The 13,180-nt window shown below is 63.6% G+C and overlaps 8 protein-coding genes across 8 annotated transcripts; 4 read left to right on the forward strand and 4 right to left on the reverse strand.

Annotated features, from left to right (window-relative positions):
• Nucleotides 1-119: 119 nt before the first annotated feature.
• Q8F55_005896 (uncharacterized protein) lies at nt 120-679 on the forward strand (the record flags this gene model as incomplete). Its single annotated transcript, XM_069354374.1, has 2 exons — nt 120-265; nt 373-679. 2 exons carry the CDS (start codon nt 120-122, stop codon nt 677-679), a joined length of 453 nt encoding a protein of 150 aa, XP_069209016.1.
• A 125-nt stretch (nt 680-804) lies between these two features.
• Q8F55_005897 (uncharacterized protein) lies at nt 805-2,737 on the reverse strand (the record flags this gene model as incomplete). The annotated part of the gene is made up of 7 exons (XM_069354375.1): nt 805-810; nt 857-1,006; nt 1,046-1,127; nt 1,164-1,329; nt 1,369-1,687; nt 1,995-2,443; nt 2,503-2,737. The coding sequence occupies 7 exons, from the start codon at nt 2,735-2,737 to the stop codon at nt 805-807; spliced, it is 1,407 nt and encodes a 468-aa protein (XP_069209017.1).
• A 216-nt stretch (nt 2,738-2,953) lies between these two features.
• Nucleotides 2,954-3,912, reverse strand: Q8F55_005898 (uncharacterized protein; the record flags this gene model as incomplete). Its single annotated transcript, XM_069354376.1, has 3 exons — nt 2,954-3,156; nt 3,215-3,550; nt 3,597-3,912. The coding sequence occupies 3 exons, from the start codon at nt 3,910-3,912 to the stop codon at nt 2,954-2,956; spliced, it is 855 nt and encodes a 284-aa protein (XP_069209018.1).
• A 238-nt stretch (nt 3,913-4,150) lies between these two features.
• Nucleotides 4,151-4,745, forward strand: tom22 (mitochondrial import receptor subunit Tom22; the record flags this gene model as incomplete). The annotated part of the gene is made up of 2 exons (XM_069354377.1): nt 4,151-4,528; nt 4,689-4,745. 2 exons carry the CDS (start codon nt 4,151-4,153, stop codon nt 4,743-4,745), a joined length of 435 nt encoding a protein of 144 aa, XP_069209019.1.
• Nucleotides 4,746-5,316: 571 nt separating this feature from the next.
• On the reverse strand, nt 5,317-6,252 carry Q8F55_005900 (uncharacterized protein; the record flags this gene model as incomplete). The annotated part of the gene is made up of 5 exons (XM_069354378.1): nt 5,317-5,342; nt 5,381-5,637; nt 5,686-5,792; nt 6,010-6,181; nt 6,218-6,252. 5 exons carry the CDS (start codon nt 6,250-6,252, stop codon nt 5,317-5,319), a joined length of 597 nt encoding a protein of 198 aa, XP_069209020.1.
• Nucleotides 6,253-6,762: 510 nt separating this feature from the next.
• On the forward strand, nt 6,763-7,744 carry Q8F55_005901 (uncharacterized protein; the record flags this gene model as incomplete). Its single annotated transcript, XM_069354379.1, has 6 exons — nt 6,763-6,791; nt 6,840-6,891; nt 6,938-6,981; nt 7,025-7,154; nt 7,228-7,602; nt 7,640-7,744. The coding sequence occupies 6 exons, from the start codon at nt 6,763-6,765 to the stop codon at nt 7,742-7,744; spliced, it is 735 nt and encodes a 244-aa protein (XP_069209021.1).
• Nucleotides 7,745-7,993: 249 nt separating this feature from the next.
• Q8F55_005902 (uncharacterized protein) lies at nt 7,994-8,787 on the reverse strand (the record flags this gene model as incomplete). Its single annotated transcript, XM_069354380.1, has 2 exons — nt 7,994-8,491; nt 8,536-8,787. The coding sequence occupies 2 exons, from the start codon at nt 8,785-8,787 to the stop codon at nt 7,994-7,996; spliced, it is 750 nt and encodes a 249-aa protein (XP_069209022.1).
• Nucleotides 8,788-11,015: 2,228 nt separating this feature from the next.
• Nucleotides 11,016-13,017, forward strand: SUR1 (zinc-finger protein; the record flags this gene model as incomplete). Its single annotated transcript, XM_069354381.1, has 3 exons — nt 11,016-11,384; nt 11,431-12,169; nt 12,527-13,017. 3 exons carry the CDS (start codon nt 11,016-11,018, stop codon nt 13,015-13,017), a joined length of 1,599 nt encoding a protein of 532 aa, XP_069209023.1.
• Nucleotides 13,018-13,180: the final 163 nt, after the last annotated feature.

The following is a 13,180-nucleotide window of genomic DNA, read 5'->3' on the forward strand; positions in this document are numbered from 1 at the left end:
CTCGATTCCGAGTGGAGGCGTGCCACACGTCATTCTTTTCGCCGCTATCAGAGATTTCAGCTCTCCGACTTCTTTCGACTTTGTCGATCGACGAGCTTGTTATCGTCCACCGCTACACCATGCCCGCAGCAAAAGCCCTCCGCCGCCTGCCGCTCCGCGAGGCCATCGCCGCCCTGTCCGCCGGTGACGGCGCGACTGTGCTGTCGCCCGCTGTGAAGGGGATCAGCATCAGCTTTGTGCAGAAGAATGCCGAGCCGGGACCGAGGTGGGTACACCGCCGAGCAGCCGGGCTGCGGCTGCGGCCGCGACGAGCTGGGCCGTTGGCGCAGCACGCTGTTCGCCTCCCCCACGCACGCTGACGCCCGCTCGCAGAGAATTCCTCCGCACCATCGCACCCCGGATAGCCTACGCCAACCCCACCCTCCCCTTCGCCATCCACCGCGTCGCCGACCCGCGCTCCAAGGCGCTCGACCCCAAGGCGCCCGACGCCGGCGCCGCGCCCTGGACAGACGGCACGCCCGGGCCGTCGCTCGTCGTGTCGTTCCACGAGCGCCCGGAGCAGACGGTGCCGCTGCGCCACTTGAGCGCAGAGCAGATCTGGAAGCAGGTGCTCGCGGTCGCTGGTGAGGAGGGTGGCCAGGCGATCGAGGCACCAAAGGAGGAGAAGGTTGAGGCGTAGACACGACGACGATATTGGCATAGCATGCAGGTTTCACGCGGCGTGGGCTGGGGCTGACTGGCTGACTGGGTTGAACGACGGGTTCATCTGATACGGAGGGGGATCTCTACGGCGGTCACGTCTATCTAACCCTGGGGGTGTGAGCTAATTCTATCGCATCTTGCCCAGCTCACTCACGACAAGTGGCACGCCCAGCAGGTGCGTAATGACACGCCGCAGCTCGGCGTCGCTCGCGTTCGGCGGCATGCCGAGCCCGGAGAGGTACTCGGCCCACTCGCGCAGCGCAGGCGTCTCGAGATCCATGAGCGTCTCGTACGACCAGAAGCGCTGTCGCGTCAGTTGCATGTCAAACCCCCGCCAACTGACATTCTGAACTGGAATCGGGCCCTGCGGCGTCTCGTGGAAGATCCAGTTGCGGTTCTGCTGCGCAAAGACGTAGTTGATGCGGCTGGTGGGTGAGCAAGCGTCGCAGACACGCACCCACCGCCGCTGGTCGGCCTCGGCAGCCAGCGTGAGCATGCGCATGTCGCCCCGCAGGTGGGACAGGTCGGAGCGGAGCGCGTCGAGCTCGCTGTTGGCGTCCGAGATGCGCTGGACGATGCGCGCCTCGGACGCCGCGAGAGCTTCTTGGGCATTGCTCTGCTGCGAGTCTGCATTGTAAGCGGGTGTGCCTCCAACTCCGTACCCACTCTGAGCATACACCACACCCAGCTTGAGCACCTCAGCCGCCATGAGCTGCTCGGCCGTGCTGCGCTTGTCCACGCTCACGGCCTGCGTGAACTGGTACACTTGCAGCAGCGTGTCCGACGGCGTGGGCACCGGGACTCCCCCGAGGTCGCGGTAGTGCTCTACGAGGGAGGGGAAGCGCGGGAACTCTGGATTGGCAGCCAGGGTGGGCGGTATCGCGAGGGTGGGGAGGAAGGAAGCCGGCACGGGCGGGGGGAGCGCGCTGGGGTGTGTCGGTGGTGGGGAGGGCTGGGACTGGGGGTATGGGGAGTACTGGGTACGCTGCGAGTATGGCGTGGTGGAGCGGGTATGGGAGCGGGTGCGGGGGTGGGTGTAGCCGTAGCGAGACATGGCGCACAAGATACAAGTGGGTGTGATAGGAAGTGTGTTAGAGGAGTGGAGATGAGTGAGGACGAGGTGAAGGACGGTGAGGAAGTCGGGGGACAGATTCAGGTGCCACACTCGGCGGTCAGAACCACCCCCGCGCTTTCTCCCTCCGCCTCTCGGCCTCCTTCTGCATCTCCCTCCTATTCTCCCTCCTCCGCCTAGCAGCAACCTCCTTGGCTGCTGCACTCCGCACAGCGCTGACCCGTGCGGCCGGCTCGATCTCCTCGGCGCGCCAGCCCAACCGTGCGCGGCGCCAGAGCACCTCGAAGCTCGTCGCGCTCGCGGCCGCCCCGAGGTCGAGCAGCGCCAGGGCACCTTGTAGATCGCGGGATTGGTCGTTGAGGGCGCAGACGTGCGCGTGCAGCGCGCTGACTTCCTCCAGCGGGAGGGTGCGGGGCATTTCGTCGACCTTGGGCTCGTCGTCGCTGAAGAGGTCGGCGAGGGTTGCCGGTTTGTGAGAGATGCGGAGCACTTTGCGCTCGAGAGACGGCGAGGGCGGCGCTGAACTCAGTGGCGGGCTGATGGGGGCGAGTGGGGTGGCGTGCTTCGTCGTGGTGGGCTTCACTTGCGCCGGTTCGCCAAAGGACGGCGAGGGTAGGCCACGGTGCCACAGCAGCTCGTCGGCTGCGCGAGCCAGTACGTTGAGCGATTCTGGGGGCACGTCAGCTGCTTCGGAGCAAGAGTGCAGCTGTCGGTGCAGGAAGACCCACCGTACTCCTCGCCCGCCTTGTTCTTCAGATAAATCGACATCCCTCGGGCGTCGCTCGCCTCATGACTGTCCACGGGGACGCGCGCGATGGCCGCCCGAACGAAGAGTGCCAGCTCGAGCGCGACGATGTCGTTGAGCGACTGCTGCGTGTGGATCGTCGTCTGTGCCGCTGCTAACACGGGAAAGAGGGGGAAGAGGGGGGACTGCTGGAGCGAGTGCGGGATCGTGAATGGCATGGTTCTGGTTCCCTCAAGTCGTTAGGGCAGGTGGCGAGCAGGTCAAGAGATGAGTGTGAGTAGGAGAAGAATGAGTGGTGCCCAGGTCAGGACGCGAGTAGTGAGCAATAATCTACAAGAATGAAGAGAGAATGGCGACGAAGTGGAGAGGAAGAATGCGATACACTCTGGTATAATGACATGGCACAGAACACAAACCAAACCAAACCCCGGCGTCTACTTCGACCCGCCCTTGCGCACCAAGTCGAGGAAGCTCTCCTTGGTGAGCACGTCCTCGCGTCCACCACGACCGAGGATGTTGTCCTTCTCTTTCCGCGACTTTGGCGCCTCGGGCTTGAGGCCCGCCTTGGCGGACAACGTCGTGGCGGCGACCTCGGCGTTCTTGGACGCGACGAGGATGGCGTTAAAGAGCTTGATCACTGGGGATTCGTCAGCACCACGCTCCTCACTCGCTCATGCTCCCACACCGGCACTCACCACCGCGCTGCGCGGTCTTCCGCAGTCCCCGCTCAAACTCCTGCGATCCAACGTCCCCCGCGCCCTCGGCAGGGACCCACCCCTCCACGACGTTGCGGATACGCGCGCGGTCGAGGCGCTCCTGCTTCTCGTGCTTGAGTGCCCGTGCCGCGCGGCGCTCGAGCTTGTCTGATGCGGCCGAGGGTGGGAGCGGCTTGGCCGAAAGCGCGAGGATCGGCGCCGGCGCTTCGGCGGATGGCTTGGCCGTCTTCGCCTTCTTGGGCTTGACGGTCGACTCGGTGAGCAGGCTCGTGAGCGTTGTTCCGAAGTCGGCTGCAGTCGTCACGCGCTTGCGCTCTGGGACGTGTTAGCGGGTCGACATGGCGAACCTCCTGTGACCCACTCAGAGGCTTCTTCTCCCCTCCGGCGGCTTCGGCCTGCGCGCGCTCAATCTCGTCCTCGGTGTCGAGCTCGTCGTCGTCGTCTCCAAAGTCGTTGTCGTCCGCGCTGTCGAGATCCGACTCCTCCTTGACTGGCTTGACGATCTTGACCCCCTTGCCGCCCTTGGCCTTGGGCTGCGACTTGGCCGCCGGCTTCTTCTCGACCGCGACCTTGATCGAGCCCTTGGAGCCCGACTTGGGAGCGGCGCGGGGCTTTGACGGGCCGGCCTCTGCCTGCTGTCCGCCCGAGTTCTTCAAGATGCCCTTCAGAGGTGCCATTGTGCGTGGGGCTGAGTGAGAGTGAGAGTTGTTGTTACACTCGTCGTTGTCTATGACGCTCGAAGGACTTCATGACTTCCGACTTCTGAAACTTTTCCTAATCGACCCACCCACCTAACACCTTGCTCACCAAAATCGCCCGCCAGGGAACGACGTTTTCGCCGGTCAGTCAAGGTTCCTCCAACTTCCGCATCTCTTCCAACACTCTCAACCCCGACCCACTCCAATCTCTAGCAACATGGTTCTCGTCGAGGAAGTCCAGGAGGACATCGTGATCAACGAGCGCGAGTCCGACTTTGAGACCGAGTCCGAGGCGTCCGACGACGCCTCGGTCCTCTCCGACGACGACTTTGACCCCTCCGAGGAGACGTTTGGCGAGCGCATCGCCGCCCTCAAGGACATTGTGCCCCCCGAGACGCGCACCTCGCTCGCCAACGGCGTCCAGACCATCAAGGAGTGGGCCGCGTGGGCCGTCAACGGCTCGGGCCAGATTGCGTGGTGGGCCACGACGTCGGCACTGCTCGTCGGCCTCCCCCTCGCCCTTGCCATTGAGGACGAGGCGCGCATCACCCAGCAGGAGCGCGAGATGCAGATGCAGAGCCAGGGCCAGCAGCAGGTGAGTGGAAAGTGTGGCGAGCGCGCGCGGAGCGAGTGCGATGGGAGCGTGAGGGGCGTTGGGCGTCGAGGTACTAGCAGCCAGTATGCTACCTCCGCTGTTGCCGCCCTCACGCTTACCCGCCTCGCAATCTACACTGGGCAACCACTGACCATCCCAGCTCCTCGGCGGCCAGCAGGGCGGAAACCCCACTGGCGTCGTCCCCGCCGGCTTCTAAGCCGCTTACACCTATCCCGCCACCCGGCACACCCACAATCATGGCGTATCGGTGAAGCGTACGGCAGAAGAGGAGAAGAAAAGGCGACCTGGCGAGCCCGGGCGCGGGCGCATCAAGACGAAGACGACGACGACGACGTTGCGCGGAGGATAGAGGCAACGAATAGTGCTGGCAGAGACCACCCCTGCCATTATGTACAACAGCCGCGAGGCTCATTGCTGCCGGTCATGTATGGCATCACTTCTCATGTGTGTCGTGGTGCGCCGACGCGGGAGGGCGGAACCACAGAGGAGTGTGGGTTTACATCAATGCGAGGTGGACAGACAGATCGGTGTGTGGTGGAGGGTCGTGATGGCGGCGCGAGCAGCGCACACGGCGCGTCCTCCGTCCCCACCCTCACTGACCAACACCTTGCTCCCTCGGGAGCGTACCCCCCTTCTCCATGAGTGATGCATGCGTTGAATGCCAATGAGTAGTATGCTGAAACACAAATATAGATGCCCTGTTGAATGGGCGCGACAACAAGCCCAAGAAAACAACCAACCCTTCTGCGTGCGCCGTCGCCCTTCGTCTATTTCGCGAGTGATGGTCCGGGAGCTGGGGGTGAGCTGAACTCGCGGGGCTGTTGAACTCACAGTCAATGAACCGTTTCCGCAACGATTCGGCGTACTCGAGCCCCTGCTCCAGCACCCACTCGAAGCCCTGCTTTCCAATACCCGCGTTGGCCTTGAACCGGTCCACGCTGGCCTTCTCGATCCGCCTGGCGACCAGGCGTGTGGGGAACTGTGAGACGAGGAGGGCGTGCTGGTGGAACACGGTCGACGCGGCGTCCGCCCCGGTGACGCCCGGGCTCTGCGGGTTGGGCTTGTACGTGATGAGTTCCAGGCACGAGCTGTGTGCATGAGTCAGTGACGCGCGCGACTAACCTCGGGCGACTTACACATATTGGGCGAGGTTCAGGTTCATCGACATGCACGTCGCGCTGGGGGTTTCTGGGTCGACAAAGACCACTTCGCGGACATAGGCGGTCTCGGGGAGCTGGAAGAGCTGGGACGGTGAGCGCTGCGCCATGACGGACCGAGCGGAGTGCGATGGCGCGATTGGCGGCAATCTCGGGTGAGCATCGAGCTCGGAGGGGGGATGCATGCCCCCCGCGGGCGAGCTTGCCTCCACACCACCTCACGGTGTCGGCCTCGGCTCGCTCTGCACCACTGCGCTCCCCCTCCTCACCACCGCCACCACTACCGCCACAACCACCACCCACCTTGGTGATCCATTTCGGCGCGCCCTGCTGCACGCCGATAATCCTCTCGCTCCTCAGCAGCCCCGTGTCTGGGTCGATTGCCCGCTCGAGCGTGTCGACGCTGAAGACATGCGTGGCGAACGGGTTGGGGTATTTCCTCAGCAGCCAGTTGATGGTGTGCACTGGCGAGTAGCTGCGCGTCAGCCATGGTCGCGTGCGCCGTTCTCACTTGTAAACAATCTCGTTCTCGAAAACCTTTGGCATGGTGGTGGTGGTGGCGGAGGCGGCGGCGGCGGCGCGACGTGTGGTCTAAGGGTGGTGGTGGTGGAGTGGGCTCGGTGTGGGTCGTTACTGTCCTTGTCGTGCTGGTGCGCGCTGCATTACTGTGCTGGGCGAGGGTCTATCACTCTTGTAAGTGCCTGTCGTGTTTCTAGTCGCGAGATTGAGCTTGGAGTTGAGACGAGAGACGAGAGATGTCGACGAGAGAGACACTCGTCACCACCGGCGCCGGTCACCACTCACCCACTGCACCACCAGCGGCATGCCGCACACGATCACTGGGCTGGCTGGACCCAACAATTTTAGATGGGAGGAGTGGATAAATAATAATTCACGCGTCATCACAATTTACGTAAGTGGAGCTTAAGTGACGTATGGTTTTCGGATCCGAACGATTCTCCGTTTTGAGTGCAGGCTGGTGCTCCATCTCGTCGCCGCTCACAACTGCGACTTTCTCAACAACAACATTGACCACGACAGCAACAATCAAGCACAATGGTTCACCAGCCCGGCACAAATATCAAGTGAGCTGCATAGAAATCGCCAGGCAAGGCAGCCAGCTCACCCCGCAGGCTGACGAATGTCTCCATCGTCAAGATGAAGAAGGGCGGCAAGCGCTTCGAGGTGAGTGCCGAGGAAGGCGGGGAACGGTCGAGTACTGACCTGTAAGATTGCTTGCTACAAGAACAAGGTGACAGAGTTCCGCTCTGGCGTGTGAGTCAGCTGAGATGCCTGGCTCCCCAAGCTGACACCACAGCGAGACGGACCTCTCCGAAGTCCTCCAGATCGAGCAGATCTTCACCAACGTGCCCAAGGGTCAGGTCGCAAAGCGCGACGACTGGACCAAGGCGTTCGGCTCTGATGACATGAACAAGGTTATTGAAGAGGTGAGTGCGGTGGGCGGTGGTCCGTGGTGGGAGTGGTCATTGCGCTTCTCCCGAACTTTAGCTGACCTGGCAGATCCTCAAGAAGGGCGAGCTCCAGGTCAACAACCTCGAGCGTGGCGCACAGCTTGCATCGCTCTCGCGCGAGATCGCCACGCTTGTCACCGAGATGACGGTCGACCCCGCCACACAACGCAAGCACACTGTCGGCATGGTCGAGAAGGCCATGGGCGAGATCGGCTTCTCCACCAAGGCCGAGAAGACGGCCAAGGCGCAGGCGCTGGACCTCATCCGCCAGCTCAGCCAGCCCGGCAGCGTGCTCCCGGTCCAGCGTGTCCGCATGCGTGTGCGCATCACCATGCCGTCCAAGGACGCCAAGCGCGTCAAGGAGAAGGTGCTGGCGCTGGTCGACGAGACGGAAGAGGAGGACATGGATGCGGAGTGGGAGGCGGTGGGTCCCCGCTGAGACAGCCTACTGACCCACACAGATTGTCAAGATCAGCCCGTCGGCGTTCCGTGCCATCGCCGACCTGGTCAACGAGGAGTCGAAGGGCAAGGGCCGTGTCGAGTCGATGGGCAATGTTGCGGCGTAAGTGGGGGCGATCACTGGATCTCTTGGTCAGGCTAGCATAGAGCACTGTAGAGTTGTTGCATTGTATTATGTGCGGAGTGGGTGGACTGGGCCGGCTGGGCCAGGACGTCGCGTTGCACTGGCACCTGGCACGCTCCCGCCAACCACCGGCCAAACTGATGACCAAACAAGCCACCCAACGGTCATCAAAATCGTCGACCACGATCGGCAATCCCGCAGCAGCACAGATACATCGCAGTACAACCCTACCCTAACCGCGGCCCACAAACGGCATCCCCGTCGCAAGGATACTCAACCGCTGCACGTCCGCCTCGAGCGGCAGCCCAGCGACAAAGACCACCGTATCCGCGACGTTCTGCACGCCCATCATCGGCTCGGGGCGGATGCTCCCATCGGCCTGGCGGCACCCCTTGGCCGCGTGGCCGCCCATGTCGGTCTGGGCGTTCCCGATATCGAGCTGCGTCGCCGCGATGCCGTACTTGCGCCCGTCGAGGCTCGTCGAGCGCGTCAAGCCAAGGATGGCATGCTTGGAGACGGTGTACGCCGCCGAGTCTGGCCGCGGGCTCTCGGAGCTGATCGAGCCGTTGTTGATGATGCGCCCGCCCTGGGGACTCTGCGCCTTCATGAGCCGCACAGCTGCCGCAGTGCACAGCACCGCCGCCATGACGTTCACGTCGAGCACCTTGCGGAACGTGGCCATGTCTGCGTCCTCTAGCGGGACGGAGTTGAGCAGGTCGACGCCGGCGTTCTGGGGTCAGCCGCGTTGGGGAGGGGGCTTACGTTGAAGAGCACGTCGAGCCGGCCGTACTTGTCCGCGACGAGGCCGAACATGGAGCGCACGTCCCCCTCGTCGCTCACGTCGCCGGGCACGACCTCGACGGTGGCGGGCGCGCAGGCCTCGGCAGTCGCGCGCAGCTCGTCCTCGCGCCGCCCGGAGAGGACGAGCACGAGCGGGCTGATGGCGCGGGACAGCGCGACGGCGCACGCGCGCCCGATGCCGCCTGACGCGCCGGTGATGAGGATTACTTTGGGAGCGGAGGACATGGTGTGGGTGCGATGGGTGCTGGGGGGTGGTGGGTGGCCGACTTTATGGAGTGCGGTAAAGGGCGGCTATGGGTGTTTGGTCCGGGTACCGGCCCGGCATTGTCCCGGTCGCCTGGCGGGGTACACCCCGCCACTGGGCTGCACAGAGCCGCGTCAAGAGCCCGAGTAGAGCTCTGTCAACTCGCAGGGGGGGTGCTGGAGATTCGGGGCGGACGTCTTGCCGCTTGATGCATGGACTCTGGCGTGGCGTGGCGGAGTGTTGGTTACAACGTTCTGCGTCCGAGCCCCTTCAACCATCTCCCCCAACTCCAGAGACACGACCACTCAAAGTGTAGAAGCAGCCCCGCTTCCATAAGGAACCCCGACAGCAACTGTCGCGCCGAACAGATGCGTCGCGTGCGCTCCTTGTGGCGGCCGATCGCCGAAGCAGCCGAGAAGAGAAATAATGACGCTGCTGCTGCAGCACCGTCCTCTGACGACAGGGCACATGGCTTGTTCTGAGCCGAGACGGCAGTGAGCGTCAAGTGTGCAATGGTCATCTTGCCGGCGTGTATCGTGTGCGTGGTCGCGTGCCAGGGCTACAGCACTGCGAGCTGTAGCCCCATGTGTGCGAACTGGCGCTGGGCCCAAGGCTCAACTCGAAACTGCCACGGCAAGCAGCGGTACCTCGGCCTCTTCCTCACCGGCATGCCTTGGCCGGGGTCTAGGGGGTTGCAGTGCTTGTACTCCAAGGCATACAGAGAGCGACGACACCGAGGCGTCCGTCCCTTCACTTTATGTGTACGGCCAGTGCTTGTGCCGGCCGACTTACTCGCGAGCGTGTTGCACGCTGACGGATACTGAGCCGTGCGGCGCGAGCGTCCAGGGACCACCACCAGACACACGATTACAGGCCACCCGTCAGACTACTGACAGCTGACCGGCCCAGCCAACGACGGCACAACGGCCCAGCACAGGGCCTAGTTCGAGGTATTTCCGCGACGCGAACGGCAGCTTCCTCGCATTCCCAGGTAGTGCAGTGCGTCCAAGTGAGGGCGGTGGGCCCCTTGCCTTCCCTTTTCCCCGCGGGCACCGCGTCCTTCGGGACACCAACGGGGTCGCCAGAGGTTACCCGCCGAGTATGTACTCGGAGAGGCACAGCAATGTCTTTGCACAACCTTGCTGTCGACTCGACACAGGCAGTCGGATACAGTGTCGCACTGGGTAGGTCATGTATTATCTTGACTTGAATCAGCTGGTGTCCAAAATGAAGTAAGAGTATGAGTGGTGACAATCAGAGCGGGAGGGGGGCGCGGGCAGCCTGATAGCGAGCCTGACACCGCCCACTGCGGCTCCGAGGCCCCGGCGGTGAAACTCTATCGCCAAGTCCCAGTCCAACTCTCTCCCTCAGAGTCCATTGTCTCCCCTCTCGCTGCCTCTGCATTCCTCATAATGCCTCGTCCCGGTCCACTCTGCTAGCGCCTTGTCCACCCACCACGCGCTCGCGTCTGGCCTCTGTTTGTGGCACTTTTGCCCTTCCCCCCGGCGCGATTCCCAAAATGGCCGATGCAAGTCGTGATCCAGGCACGGGCATCCCTTATCCCGTCCCCCCACATAATTCCTTCCGTCTCACGCCCTGTTGGTTACAGATTATCATCATCGTTGATTGTGACCGGTCGGGTCCTCGCGAGGGCAGTTGGCACCACACCATCCACCATCACCGCCGCCGCTTCCCACTCTCAACGTCCGACGCGCCGTCGACCTCCTCGCTCCCCCCGCGCACCCCCGATGCAGTCGCGGCAGCCCCTCGCCGACCAGTAGTAATCTCCTACTGGCTGCAGCGCAAATAGCATCAAACTACGGGCCACGCGGACGACGACAGAGGGAAGGAGCGCGCCTCTTACCGACCACCCTACCCCACGACCCCGCTGCGGCTAGCCGCTCCCTCTCTTTGGCGCCTCGCACGCAACCTGCGACGAGCAGCTTTTCTCCTCTTTCTTTGCCGTCCGTGTCGGCCTTTGTTGCGACGACGACGAATGATCGCCACGACTCGACTCTAGCCCCGAAAAGCCAAGTCGACTTTGACATCTCACACCTTCCTTTGCTCTCTCATCGCCATTGTCATTGTCATCATTGGCGACACAATGCAGTCGCAACAACAACAGGCAATCCTCTCGAGGACAACTACCCCGGCCGCATCCCCGCGCGCAGCAGCTCTCACTGCCCCGCCACGCCCCCACTCGGCACCCATGACCGACAACTGGGCGCAGGCCCTCGTCTGCTGCGACCTCGACCACGGCTCGTCGTCGCGCACCCACACCCACACGCACACACACACTGGTGGCGAGACAAAGTGCAGCTCGCCGTGCCCGTTCGAGACGTACTGCTGCCTCGACGAGCACTGCGAGGGACCCGAATCCCACGCACACACCGCCGACAAGTGTGTCGCCGAGCCGTGTACAGAGGCGTGCAGCAGCGAGGCGTGTGAGGACGCGTGTTTCGACCCCCACTGCCTGCCAGAGGGACAGGACGCCATCGCCGCTGCCGCCGTCTGCTGCGATCACCCCGGGGAAGACCCGAGCAACTGGTGTGGCACTGGATGCACCATAGAGGAATATGTAAGTGGCGTGTGCGCCGCCGCGGTGACTAAGCTGACGTTTGTAGTTGCAATGCTGTCACGACGCTGGATGCATGCTGCCGCAAGCACCGCAGGTGCCTACCGACCCCCTGGCACTGCTTGCGGCCGGTGCAGCAGCCCAGGCGCTTCCCACCCCGCCCAATCCACCCAACTTCTTCGACATTGCGGCCGTGCTCGCGTCAGCGTCGGCATCGGCAGCCACAACACCCGCCGCAACGGCATCTGTCGGCCCGACACCGGCGCCCATGGCCATGCCCCCGCCCCCCGGCGGCAACATGTGCCACTGGCAAAACTGCCATCGGTCGTTTGATAGCATGCAGGCCCTGCTTGCTCATCTTGCCTCGGACCATCTTGGCGCACCGGTGACTGAGGCGCCGGTTCAGCGGCCCGTCGCTCCGCCTCAACAGCCGAGCCCCACGGGCACGGGCATCGGGGTCAGCATGAACCAGATGTCGTTCAACCCCATTGCGGCGAGCAGCATGAACAATGTTGCTGGCACCCAGGGCGACCTCCTGTCGTGTCTCTGGGACGACTGCTTCCCGCTCGACCAGCTGGCGTGCGGCGTCGACCTGCCGCCGCTCGATGCAAACTCGTGCGCGCAGCACACGCACGCGGCGATCCCAGACCCGCAGCATGCGCATGCCCACTCGCACGCGCACCACACGGCGACTGGCGAGCCCCTCAGCCCGCAGACCATGCTCCGGCACCTGCTCGAGGAGCACCTCGGTGTCCCTGGCCAGCTGCTTTGGAACGGTGATGCACAGGGTATGAACCCCCAGGCCATGGGCTCGACGCACGCACACGTGCACGACCATGCACACGACCATGCACACGGGCACGACCACACGCACGGCCACGGGCACGCTCATGCGCACGCCCACCCGTTGGTCAAGACCGAAGCTCAAGCCTCTACGCACGCCCACGCCCACGGCCATGGTCACCACGCGCACGCACACCACCACCACGGCAGTCTCAAGTTTCCGCCGACGCCGTCACCGACCCCCACGGCGTCGACCGACGGCCCGCTGCACATGTGCAAGTGGCCCGGATGCACCGTCACCGAGGCGTTCGCGTCCGCCGGGGACCTCATGGAGCATCTCTCTGAGTGCCACGTTGGCAGAGGCAAGGACAGCTACCGGTGCCACTGGGACGGGTGCGGTGGGCCTGAAGGCAGGCTGTTTGGCTCGCGCCAGAAGGTGCTCCGCCACCTTCAGAGCCACACGGGCCACCGGCCGTACGTGTGCAATGTGTGTTCGCAGTCGTTCAGCGAGGCGGCCCCGCTGGCCGCGCATATGCGCCGCCATGCTGACGAGAAGCCGTACGCCTGCGACTTTCCCGGCTGTGGCAAGCGGTTTGCCATCTCGTCGTCGCTCACGATCCACATGCGCACGCACAACGGCGAGAAGCCGTTCATCTGCCCGCACTGCGGCAAGGGCTTTGTCGAGGCGTCGAACCTTACAAAGCACATCCGGACGCACACTGGCGAGCGGCCGTTTGCGTGCACCCACCCGGGATGTGGCAAGAAGTTTACGCGGCCGGATCAGCTCAAGCGGCACATGCTTGTGCACGACGCGAGCCACAAGGGACGGGCTGCGGCCAAGGCGCGGGCCTAGCGGTAGTGGCGGCGTAGTAGCTGCTGCGTAGACACAGCAGTGTAAGATAAGTCAGAAGTAAAAGCACAACAAGTCGTCCCGCCTAGACGGCGTGTATCGCCCCTCTCCTCGTTCTTGTTTGCTACACACAGTTTTTTCGTACCATTTGATGTAGCGAATGTGT

Source organism: Vanrija albida (assembly GCF_041260175.1).
Source record: "Vanrija albida strain AlHP1 chromosome Unknown contig_4, whole genome shotgun sequence".
NCBI classification, from domain to species: Eukaryota; Fungi; Basidiomycota; class Tremellomycetes; order Trichosporonales; family Trichosporonaceae; genus Vanrija; species Vanrija albida.